The sequence below is a fragment of the Schistocerca cancellata genome, chromosome 4, assembly GCF_023864275.1.
Source record: "Schistocerca cancellata isolate TAMUIC-IGC-003103 chromosome 4, iqSchCanc2.1, whole genome shotgun sequence".
In the NCBI taxonomy this organism is placed as follows: Eukaryota; Metazoa; Arthropoda; class Insecta; order Orthoptera; family Acrididae; genus Schistocerca; species Schistocerca cancellata.
In genome coordinates this window covers 906,341,814-906,355,213 of record NC_064629.1, presented here as the reverse complement: position 1 = coordinate 906,355,213, position 13,400 = coordinate 906,341,814, and the positions used below count along the sequence as shown (strand labels likewise).

The 13,400-nt window shown below is 37.1% G+C and overlaps 1 protein-coding gene across 7 annotated transcripts in view; it reads left to right on the top strand.

Annotated features, from left to right (window-relative positions):
• Positions 1–10,731, top strand: part of LOC126185071 (monocarboxylate transporter 12-B-like) — a 1,121,214-nt gene extending 1,110,483 nt beyond the window's left edge. For all 7 annotated transcript variants that reach the window (XM_049927846.1, XM_049927839.1, XM_049927853.1 and 4 more), the window contains one exon: positions 10,545–10,731. In XM_049927846.1, coding sequence (XP_049783803.1) covers positions 10,545–10,705 — 161 coding nt within the window. In that variant the 3' untranslated portion in view covers positions 10,706–10,731. The remainder of the gene's footprint in view (positions 1–10,544) is intronic.
• Positions 10,732–13,400: the final 2,669 nt, after the last annotated feature.

The following is a 13,400-nucleotide window of genomic DNA, read 5'->3' as shown; positions in this document are numbered from 1 at the left end:
AACAGATATTTGAATGTTGTGCTAAGGCAGTTGCATTTAGTGAAACTAAACTTCTAATTGTTGTTTATAGGTCCCCTAACTCTGACTTAAGAGCATTTCTGCTCAAGCTATAGAGGGTTCTTGATTCATTTTGTAGGAAGTACCAGACATTAGTTACATGTGGTGACTTCAATATAAATTTTGTATATGATGGAGCAAGAAAAAAGATGTTGGTACATCTCCTAAATTCATATGATCTGATCCAGACTGTATTTTTTTTTTTCAACTATGGTGCAGGGGAACAGTAGCAGAGCCATAGACAATATTTTTATTCATTCTTCGTTACTAGATGGGCATTCTGTTAGTAAAAGGGTGAATGGCCTTCCAGACCATGATGTGCAAATTTTAACACTAAAAGGCTTTTGTACTCAAACAAATGTCACATATAATTACAAACTATGTAGGAAAGTTAATCCAACAACAATAGAGAGTTTTTTAAACCTCATCAAGGAACAAGAGTGACAAGATGTTTATAGTACCGATAACATAGATGACAAATATAATGATTTCCTTAACACATTTCTCATGCTCTTTGAGAGTTGTTTTCCATCAGAACATTCTAAACGGGGTACTAGCAGTGAAAGGCACCCCGGGTGCCTGACTGGTGGGATAAAAATATCATGTAGAACAAAGCAGGAATTATATCAAAATGTTAGAAGTAGTCACAATCAAGCTACAGTAGCACATTACAAACAGTACTGTAAGGTGCTTAAAATGTTATTAGGAAGGCAAAGAGTATGTGGTATGCAAATAGAATAGCTAATTCACAGAATAAAATTAAAACCATATGGTCAGTTGTGAAGGAAGTGTCTGGTCAGCAGCACAAGGTTGACAATATAAAGGCAGTTCGTAGTAAAAATATTTCTGTTACTGATAAATCGGATATATGTACAGTGTTCAACAATCATTTTCTGAGCATAGCTGGTGAATTAAATAAAAATTTAGTTTCTACAGGGAGTCATATAGCTCTCTTGGCAAATGCCTTTCCAAGATTGATGTCTGTAATACTCCTCTGTGATACAGACAAGAGGGAGACAGTGTCAATAACTAAGTCACTGAAGACTAAGGACTCTCATGGATATGAAGGAGTGCCTAGCAGAATATTAAAGTACTGTGCTGCATATGTTAGCCCTGTATTTACACATATTAGTAATTTCTCCTTTAGGAATGGTCAGTTTTCTGAATGATTAAAGTACTCAGTAGTAAAGCCACTTTATAAAAAGGGAGAAAGGCATAATGTAGACAGTTTTAGACCTATTTCTGAAAACGCTGTGTATGTAAGGATAATTGATAATTTTATATCACACGATTTGCTATCAAATGTACAGCTCAGCTTTAGAAGTCATTTAACAACTGAAAATGCTATATTATCTTTTCTCTGTGAGGTACTGGAAGGATTAATTAATTAATTTGAACAATAGGCATATTTTTGATTTAACTAAAACATTTGATTGTGTTGATTGCAAAATATTGCTCCAGAAGTTGGACCATTACGGAATACGGGGAGTAGCTCACAATTGGTTCACCTCTTGCTTTAGCAACAGACAGCAAAAGGTCATTATTCACAGTGTTGAGAATGGCTGTGATGTGGGGTCTGAGTGGGGTGCTGTCAAGTGGTGGGTGCCCCAATGGATCAGTGTTGGGGCCACTCCTGTTCCTTATTTATATAAACTGTTTAACTGTACTGGTGTGGAAATGAGGACGGAAGGAGAATTGAAGACAGAATGGTAGTAAGATAGGGATTAAAAGAGGAAGTGAAGAGAATAAGTGATAGGATGATGCAGACCAAAATATCACTCAAGGGGATTACCATAGAGGTAACACAAGTGTATGCCCTGCACGTGGGTTGCACTTCTGAGGAGAAGCAAGAGTTTGAAGAGGAAATGCAGAAGCAGATGGGAAGGAAGAATATGATAGTAATGGGGGATTTAAACACACACGTTGGAAGAGAAAGGCAAGGCTGCGAAAGTGTGCTTGGACCAGAGGGTTGGGGCTGCCGAAATGAGGAAAGTGAAACACTATTGGAATTCTGTCAAAGGAATGATGTGCTGGTTGGGAACTCTTGGGTCAAGAAAAAGGAGAGCCACAAGAGTATCTGGTACAGTCAAGATTTAAAGAGGAAGTTGATAGTTGACTACTTCCTGTACAATAGTGAGATGAATAGGAACATCCTTGACATTAAGGTATTACCATCAGAGGCCTTGGATAGTAACCACCATTTGCTGGTAATGAACCTGAGAGGGACTAAGGATAATAAAGGGACAGAAAACCAGGAAAGACTTATAAGGGTATGGAAGTTGAAGGAGGAAGAAAGCAGGCTACAGTACCTACAAGTAGTAAAGGAAAGCATCCCAAAGGATGAACCAAAAATGGTTGAATAGGAATGGGGCAGATTCAAGGGAACATTAATAAGTGCGGCAGAAGCAATATGTGGGAGGACAAGCAACAAAAAGAGATGGAAGGAAACATGCTGCTGGAATGATAAAACAAAGGATAAAGTACAAAAGAAGAATAGAGCCTTTAGGGTATTGTTCCAGAAGAGAACAGCAGAGACAAGGGAAGAGTATCAGACAAGAAAGAAAGAAGCAAAAAGAGTGTTGGTGGAGGAAAGAAAAAAGTGGATGGAACAGTGGACCAGAATGATGGAGGAGGATAGTGAAGGTTCAAAAAAGGTGTTATATGGGATGATTAAAAGTAAGAGGAAGAATGGTATGACAGATTGTGCTGAAATTGTGAACAAAAGTGGACAAGATGTAGAGAATAAGAAGGAACTCAAGAATATGTAGAAGGAGTATTTTGAGAACTCCTGAATCTGAATGGGGACCTGGATGAGGGGGAACAAGCCGAGGAGAAAAAAGTTGATGAACAGCAAATAGAAAAAGATCTTACATGGGGAGAAGTGGAAGAGGCACTGGGCAAGATGAAGGGAGGGAAGTGACAAGGTCTGGATGAGCTAAGTGTAGAGATGGTGGGAGCAGCAGGAGAGGTGGGGATACAATGGCTATATCGAGTAATGAAAATTGTGTGGAGACATAAGATGATCCCAGGAGACTGGAAGAAGAGAATAATTGTCCTGATCTTTAAGAAGGGAAATAGAAGAGAGTGCAAGAATTATCAGGGTAAAACAATGATGAGTCATTGTGCAAAGATTTTTGAGAAAATTTTGGAAGCACAAATTCGGGCAAAATTAGAAGGAAGAATGAGAGAAGAGCAACATGGCTTCAGAACAGGAAGGTCCATGGTGGATCTAATTTTTTCTGCAAGACAACTGTAGGAACAGCACTATGAATATGGAATAGATCTACTAATGACCTTCCTGGACATTGAAAAAGCATATGATAGTGTACATAGAGGCAAAGTGTGGAAAGCCCTGTAGAACAGAGGAGTAGCAAACCAGATTATTTGGAGGATAAGGGAAATGTACCATGGAAGTGTGAGCTGTGTGAAAGCAGGAGGAGAGAGATCAGTTTGGATTGAAGAGAAGAAAGGCTTGAGGCAGGGAAGTGCACTTTCAAAATTACTCTTCATTGTAGTGATGTATGATACAGTAAGTACAGTAGCACAAGTAATTGGTGAAAGGAAGATGAAAGCTATGGTGTTTGCAGATGATCTGATGATTTGGGGGAATAAGGAGGAGGAAGTACAAGAGCAGTTGGACATATGGGAACAAACAGTACAAGAATATGGGATGATATTTAGTATAAGTAAGATTGAGATGATTATCGCAACAAGAAAGAAGGAGAGAGGAACAACTGGAATAACAACTGGCGAGGAGCAATTGAGGAGAATGGAGAGTTTCAAGTAACTAGGAAACCTGATACAGGAAGATGGAAAAAAGACAGAGACATAAACGAGCGGGGGAGAATAGCAGAAGCATTTCGGAAGAGTGTCAGAAGTCTGATATGGAGCAAGGATGTACCCCCAAATCAGTAAAAAGGTTATATACCAGTCATACTATGTCCCAATCATGACATATGCATCAGAAACCTGTATTATGAAAGGAAGAGAGAAAAGGAAAGTAGAAGCTAAAGGGATGAAATTCTTGAGAAACGGTATTGGATTGACAAAGATAGACAGGTTAAGAAATGACAGGATCATAGAGTTAATGAAGGTGGAACCATTACAGAAGAGATAGAGAAATCGAGGCTGAGATGGTATGGACATGTTAAGAGAATGGAGGAGAAGAGGATACCCAGGAGGATACACGAGATGAAACTGGAAGGAAAGAGACCAAGAGGAAGACCGAGAGACAGATGGCTGAAAGGAGTAGAGGAATGCATCCGGAAGAAAGGAGAAGACTAGGCCAAGGTGAAGACAGAGAGATCGTGGCAAGACAGAAGGCGATGGAGAGACCTATGTTCCATACAGACCTGGCCAGAGGCTGGTAACTATCCATGATGATGATGATATCCTCTCTCTTGTATTATGGGTAACTATAAAATATTTCTGTTTGCTGATGACACTAGCTTGGTAGTAAAGGATGTTGTGTGCAACATTGTCTTGGGTTCAAATAGTGCAGTTCATGACATAAGTTCATGGCTTGTAGAAAATAAACTAACACTAAATCACAGTAAGACTCAGGTGTTAGAAACCACCCAATTCAACAAAACCTGACATTTTAATTTCACAGAATGGGCATATGATTAGTAAAACTGAATAGTTCAAATTTCTAGGTGTTCAGATTGATAGTAAACTGTCGTGGAAAGCCCACATCAAAGACTTAATGCTGCCATTTTTACTTTTTGAATGGTGTCTGAAGTGAGTGATCATTCTAGATGAAAATTTCTCTACTTTGCTTATTTTCATTCTCTTATGTCATATGGTATTATATTTTGGGGTAAGTCTTCCCATTCTAAAAGGATATTTTTGGCTCATAAATGGGTGTTTTGAGCAATAAGTGGTGTAAGTTCACGAACCTCTCGTCAACCTCTGTTCACGAGTCTGGGTATTTTGACATTGGCCTCTCAATATATATATTCCTTACTGTGATTTCTTGTTAAAACAGTATTAACTTATTCCCAAGAATAAGCAACTTTAACTCAGTTAATACTCAGCAGAAATCAAACCTGCAGCTGGATCAGACTTCCTTAACTCTTGTGCAGAAAGATGTGCAATATAGTGCTGCATCCATTTGCAATAAGCTACCACTAGAATTCAAAAATCTTAGCAGTACTCCACCTGCTTTCAAATCAAAACTGAAGAGTTTCCTCATGGGTCACATCTTCTTTCTGTCGAGGAGTTCCTTGAAAAATTAAGCTGATTCTTGTTGTACCGTTGATTGTGTTTATTTAAACTTATGGCTTGACCTTTTTGGGTTCATAAACATTTTATTTTTACCTGTTATTACTTTTATGTTGTAATTTCACGTACTGACACATTCCATGACCTTGGAGATTTGCTCCTTAATTTGTTCCTACAGAGCTTGACATGTGAATAGAAACTGAATTAAATGGGATGAAAAGGACTTTGGGCCACAACATAATTCATGTATATTGGAATCAGTTTCTTTTTTATCATCTTAATTGTGTACTGGTTCCAAAAAATTGCCCAAGCAACTTACATGTATCTATCTTGCTTAGATCAGAAATTACAGTATACAGAGCATTTGGACTCAGAAATTTAACACTGGCAAGGATTTTTAAAACGCTCAATGTTATTGATAAAACAATGGTGATTCTAAATAAACCTTCATAAAACACTTTATACTGAATGGTGTCCTTAAATAGTAATAACAAAATTTGCTTGACATCTTCTTAAAAGACTGTCTCTATTCATTCTATATAACTCTGTAAGTATTGATAAAATGTGGCTTAAATTCAAAGAAATAGTGTTGATGGAAACTGTGAGTTTTGTACCAAGTAAATTAACAAGAGATGAAACAGATTCCTCATGGTACACAAACCAGGTCAGGACACTGTTGAAGGGAACAGAGAAAGGAAAAAATGGACACCAGATTTTAAAGAATATAAAATATACAAGATGGAGAAGACTTACACATCCTCAAAACTTGGCGTGCACTTTAGTATGAGATGCTTTTAATACTTTCCATAATGAAACACCAAAGTAGCTGTACTAAATACATAAAGTAAGATAGACTAAATATTTCAAACTTTGAACCAAGAACAGCTACCAACATGAATAATTTATAAGTAAATGGCCTAGGTGAATTAAAGAAACTTAAATCACTTAGAGATTGGTCTTCCAGTCCAGGCTGTATACCAATTAGGTCCCTTTTGGAGTATAATGGTGAAGTAGTTCTATTTTTAGCACTCATATAAAACCACTTGGTTGATGAAAGATCCATACCTTAGATACTTGCACAGATCACTCCAATATGCAAGAAAGGAGCTCTAAGTAATCCATTGAATGATAGACCTGTATGACTGACATTTATTAGTGGTAAGATATGGTAGGACGTCTTCAGATATTATGAATTACCTCAAAGGACAATCTCTATTAACACACAATCAACACAGATTCAGAAAAGATTGTTTTTCTGAAACACAACTGGCTCTTTATTCCCATTAAGTAATGACTCTTATTGATGGAAGCATTCCATATTTTGAAATTTCCAGAACATGGTGGCTTCTAATCAAAGTTCCTGCCTATGTAGTATCATCTCAGTCCATAAAGTTCTACGTACTCTGCTACTTCCACCTACAAGTTTCAAATTAGATGGAAAGGGGAACATTTTGATATTTCTGTCCAATTATTTTTTAAGTAGTAGTCTAAATTTGTTGAAAATTCTAACTGTGGATGATTAGAGGTAACTACTTACTATGGAGAGGAAATGTCAAGTAGTCAATAAGCACATAAAAAAGCTACTGATCATTTTATTCCATCTTTAAAATTTTATTCCTCTTCAGACCTTTACCCCCACTGACATACACATGCTCAACCACATTTCCCCAGCATTTAGTTCAACTACTGTTAGTTGTCGAGGATGATGTTGATTCAGAAGAGGAGAAGGATAAGGATGCACAAGGATTAGAACAGCAAAAGCATGTCCTGGTGCAGAGAGACATCAGCAGCTGTAGGTTGTTAATTGAGAAATATTGAAGGAGCTTGGGGCAGGGGTTTATAGGCTGCTGAGAAAACAGTGTAGAGGAAGGTGTGTAAGTGTGTAAACATGTCTAACGTGCGGAACAAATAGATAAATATCAACCCCGTGATCAGAGGGTGGAAATGGGGTGGGAAGAGGAGTACATACCCTGGAAAACAGAGAATAGAAGAACTTCAGCCCAAAAGAATCACAAAAAAGGATTCGTCCAGTCTATGCAATTTAGAGAATATGATGTTGGTACAGAAAAATCCAAATGGAACAGGTTGTGAAGAAGATACCAAATTGACCGTATTTGTCTAAACATCATGCCCGCAATCAGCTAGGCAAGGTACTGTGTGCAAAAATCAGTTTTTATGAATTGCACATATGAGAATATTTCCTCTGCTAAGTAATTTGGACTAACATTTCTCCTGCATGCTGAACTCAAGGTGGCACAGTTGTTAGCACAATGGACCCACATTTCAAAAGACAGTGGTTGAAATCATCCATTTTTAAATCACTCCAGACAAATGTCAGGATGGTTCCTTTGTAAGGGATATGGCTTATTTCTTTCTGCATCCTTTCATAAACTGAGCTAATGCTCCATCTCTGATGAACTCATTCTTGACTTTAATCTTCCTGCAGTCAGAACCCAGTATTCACTACTCCCTGGCCTTCTCATTCCATTATCAGCCTAACTACAATGCTCCCCCTCCCCTCCTCAAGGAATCCCACCAGCCTCATACTTCTTTCTGTTCCTCACTTTAGTAATAATGTTGATAGGCCTCTTTTGAAGTTTCTATAGTGAACTCCCTCTATCCTGCCCCTGTCTCCAGTTACCTCCCCTTGGATCTATACTCACTACATGTAACTATGTCTGCTTCCATTAGACAAACACCATATGAGTCTGTATTCATGCCCCTTACTAAATTCATTCATTCATTCATCCATCCATCCATTCATTCATGCATTCATTCATTCATCCATTCATCTATCATGTTCCCTGGATCCCATCAAGAAGGAGATCCTTCAGAGATATGGAACAAGTCAAAGTATACATGAACATGAGACAAGGACATCACTGATGTTCAATGTGTGTGCTGTTTTAGCAGTAACCTATGAGTATACTGCTTAATACAATTCAAGCTAGTGCATTTTTCAAACAAAATATTTTTAAATCTGTAAGTACTGAGTCCTATTTTCAGTCAATTAGTAGATTTATAACAAATACTGGTACTGGCCATGTAACTAACAGAAATTTTCATTCCTCAATCTAGATATCCTGATAATTTTTAGAAAGAGGTGTTTAGGAGGTGTGTTTTTAATTTTCTTTTTGGATTGGAAGGGATTCTCTATTTCTTGCTTTATGTTAAACGGTAGCAATATCTTACCACCTGAGTGCATAACCCCTTTCTGACCCCTGGACAAGAAGTTAAAGTGTACATGAACATTATTTTTGCATCTTTAATTGTCTCTGTGTATATTACATTTCAGTTTAAACTGATTTTTATCATCAACAAGAAAAATTATTAAGGAGGAACTGAGCATAAGGATTCCATGATCCTTCTGCAAGATGTATGATTACCTTTCTGCTCACTTTCACCAAATAAACATTTTATTTACTCTATGTGCATTATTTCAGAAGACAGTTCCATAAGCTAATGGGAATTGAAAATATACAAAAAAGCCAGCCCTCTTGTCTTTCGATTAACACACTAAGAGATGCCTCTAAAATTATAAAATTGTGAACTGAACATCTTGATTTGCTTATCAAAATGTCTACGCCATTTCAAATTATTATCCAACTTGAATCCATGGAATTGTACACATTGTGCTCTATTCAGTTAATGACCATTAATGTCTACTTCTAGCACTAAAAAGTCATTATTGCTTGTTTGAAACTGCATAAGAAGAGTCTTCATGAGGTTATGACTGAACCTTATAGCTGTGGACCACTTTGACCATTGATTAACGCAGTTGTGTTGCTAGCAAGCATTACAGCTACAGTTTGTGAACTGCCTTTTAAAGTAATCGGAAGATCATTTATGTAGATTAGAAACACAAAGGGGCCAAGTACCAAAACTCTGTGGCAGTTCACATGTTATATTACTCAAATCTGAGGTTATTTTCATGTCAGGTCACAGAAATACCAACAGGACCATTATTTTTGTTCAGCTTTGCTAGCACTTCATTTATGAGATCTCACGTTGGTTTCAGTCTAAAGAATCCTTCACAAAAACTAAACTGAGAAGCAGTTAAAAAGCTTTGCTTGGTTAAATGAATTAGTATTCTGTTAATGTTCACATTGTCAAACCCTTTTGAAAATAGTGAAATGACTGATATAGATCTGTGATTAGAGGTGGTCTGCTTTCTCCAATACTGCAGATAGGTGTTACTACAGCAAATTTAAGTCTTTCAGGAGATGGGCCCTGAGTCATTCACTGGTTATACAGGTGTCTTAAGAGTAATTGTAGCAAGTCAGCACAAGATTTTAGTATCCTGTTATAAACACCACCATAACTGGCAGAATTATTGCTTTTTAGACACATGGCAAATTCCATAATATCCTTATGGGTTGTACGTTTGAAACTAATGTCTATTAGTGTTACCTGCAGTGTCTGCACATGTAAATCTGATGCATATGTGTTTGGGTGTTTATTACTGGCTACAGTATTTGCAGCTACTATGATGAAGTAGTCAATAACTTTGGAGGCCAATGGATTAAAGTGTCACTAAGTAATCAATAAATTTGGAGGCCAATGCTTTAAAGTGTCACTATTTTTGACAGAAATATTTTCTGGGAATTACCTCCTAAGCTTTCATCTCTCCCTACCTCTTGTCCCTATAAAGTTCACTCAAATTACTTGATAGTTTCCAACTACTTATTCCAGGTTACAGTACCAGTAAGTTTAACCATTTGTATCCATGGAAAGGGGGAGGTGGAGTAATGTGTAGTATGCACTGAAAAGAATGCCATTCAAAAGATAAACTACAAGTATCAATTTATCGTTTGTCTGTCTAGTGACTGCTCAGTGCTTTCTCTGTGTGGTAAACAGTTGTCTTTACATAATCTATTTTATTTTAACCATGATTTAAAATTATTGTATTACGATGAAAATATTAATGACTTTTTGGTGTCTATTTATCATTTGACACACAGTCTAATGAGTAGAAACACTTCTTTGTGCCAAATATAAAATTATCTCTCCGATTTTTGTCACAAACTAATAATGCATACAATGACCTCAATTAATAGTTCCTTTATATAATTTTTCTCAAACGTAATGGAGTAAGTGACCTTGAATTCATTATGCACAGCAAATAAATATTAGTTGAAACTGGATCACATGTATGGTGCATTGTAGGTCACTGATACAACTGCAATTAGTTATACATCCTATCTACAATAAGAACATTGAAATTTCTCATTTATTTAGAGTTATGCATAATTTATTCACTACAGGTGCATTCATGGAAGCAACAGGCAGCTATGATGCTTCATTTTACCTCTCTGGTGGACTCATACTGGCTTCAGCAATCATCCTTTACCCTCTGGGCAAGGTCAATGCTTGGGAAAAATCAAGGCAAAAGAGAAAAGGGGAAAAAACAAACTGTGTTATATGACATGATATATAGCATGATACTCAATAATTATTCGATACTCAGATGTTGTATGTGAGTGACTGTAAATACATACAGAAGACTTTTCTGTTGAAACAGAAAATTTCATTGAGTTTTGTTGTGGACTCACTGTATGAACTGTAAAATATTCAAGTTTAAGAGGAATATCAAGTACAACAAATATTGATGTTTCAAAGTACTTCGTACTAAATGGAAACTGTTTCATATGTGCCATATAGATATTGAACTGTGTATAAAATGTACTACTTTGACAATAATATATTACTGCTGGATTCTTTTTAATATTGAAAGCTTGTACAGAGATGAAATGAGTTGTTAATTATGTAATTTTTGTATTTATTGGTGCTCTGTGTACATAATGTAACTGTACAGCATTTACTTTGTCAATATTTAGAGAAAATGTATTTGGCTATAATTTATCACCTGCACATCACCACAACTGGGTAATAAACGTTTTTTACAAACTCGGTTTTATTAATATTTTTGCACTGACCTTGCAAAACTCACAGAAATTCTTCTGGCAACTCTCTCTCTCTCTCTCTCTCTCTCTCTCTCTCTCTCTCTCTCTCTCTCTCTCGTGTGTGTGTGTGTGTGTGTGTGTGTGTGTGTGTGTGTGTGTGTGTGTGTGTATGCGCGCGCCCATGCACGTGTGTGTGAGTGTGAATTAACACATTCATGTTAATTAGAGTATTTCTGGATACCAAGTGCCAATGACCTATGTCCACATCAAATGGGAAAGGGATTGCTATTGAATTGATAAGTCACTTCCGAAGGTAGATGGTCCATGAGCTGACCCACTGGCACAGGATTCATAAGGCAATGAGAAACCATTGTAATAAACATGGGATATTCCATAACTCAAAGTGATATAATGTTATGAACAGTTAAAGATTATGTATAAATTTACAAAAAATGGTTCAAATGACTCTAAGCACTATGGGATTTAACATCTGAGGTCATCAGTTCCCTAGACTTAGAACTACTTAAACCTAACTAACCTAAGGATATCACACACAGCCATGCCCGAGGCAGGATTCAAACCTGCGACCGTAGCAGCAGCACTGTTCCGGACTGATGCGCCTAGAACCGCTTGGCCACCCCGGCCAGCTATAAATTTACATCTGCATCTACATGATTACTTTGTAATTAAGTGCCTGGCAGGGGGTTCATCGAACCATTTTCATACTACTTCACTACCATTCCACTATCGAATGGCACGTGGGAAAAAGGCACACCTAAATATTTTCGCATTCAGAAGAGAAAGTTGGTGATTGAAATTTCGTAAATAGATCTCAACATGAAGAAAACCGCCTTTGTTTCAGTGACTGCCACCCCAACTCGCGTATCATATCAGTGACACTCTCACCCATATTGGGCAATAAAAGGAAACAAGCTGCCCTTCTTTGCACTTTTTCGATGTCCTCTGTCAGTCCTACCTGGTAAGGATCCCACACCATGCAGCAATATTCCAGCAGAGGCCAGACAAGTGTAATGTAGGCTGTCTCTTTAGAGGGTTTGTCACATCTTCTAAGTGTTCTGCCAACAAAGCACAGTCTTTGTTTTGCTGTCCCCGCAATATTATCTAGGTGGTCTTTCCAATATAAGTTCCTCATAATTGTAATTCCTAGGTATTTAGTCAAAGTGACAGCCCTTAGATTTCTGCAATTTATCATATACCCAAAATTTATCGGATTTCTTTTAGTATCCATGTGGATGACCTTGCACATTTCTTTGTTTAGTGCAAATGCCACTTTTCGCACCATACAGAAATTCTCTATAGATCATTTTGTAATGGAATTGATCATCTGATGACTTTACTAGACAGTAAATTACAGCATCATCTGCAAACAATCTGAGGGGCCTGCTCAGATTATCCCCTAGATCTTTTATGTAAATCAGGAACACCTATGACACTACCTTGCGGAACACCAGATATCACTTCTGTTCTACTCAATGATTTACCTTCTATGGCTACAAACTGTGGCCTCTCTGAGAGGAAATCATGAATCCAGTCACACAACTGAGATGATACTCCATATGCATGCAATTTGATTAACAGTCACTTGTGAAGAATGGTATCAAAAGCTTTCTGGAAATCAAGGAATATTGAATTGATCTGAGATCCCTTGTTGACAGCACTCATTACTTCATGGGAATAAAGAGCTAGCTGCGTTGCATAAAAACGATATTTTCTGAATCCATGTTGGTTATATATCAATAAGTCATTTTCTTCAAGGTGATTCATAATGTTCGAATACAGTATATGCTCCAAAATCCTACTGCAAATTGAGGTCAGTGATATGAGTATTTAATGCACATTTGGATTACATTAGTAGTCAGCTCAATGCAGAAAATGTAATAGTTATCAAAGCAGAGTACAAAAATGATAGTTAAATAAAAACTGAACATGGACAGATCATCAGGAGAAACCTAAACTAAATAAAGAAAGGTGCAGGGATTACAAGCTGAGAGTTTTGGAGAGTAGGGTCCAGGATTTTGTGCTCATGAAATGAAGATTACTTAATCTGGAAATCTACAGAGTTGTGGCTTTACTGATATTGGCTTGTAATTTTTTGTGTCAGTTTTTATTCCATTTTTGTACACTGGCAGAATTTCATTGGTTTTCCGTAGGTCAGGGAATATTACATCCAGAGGAAAATGGTATGTATCACACCTC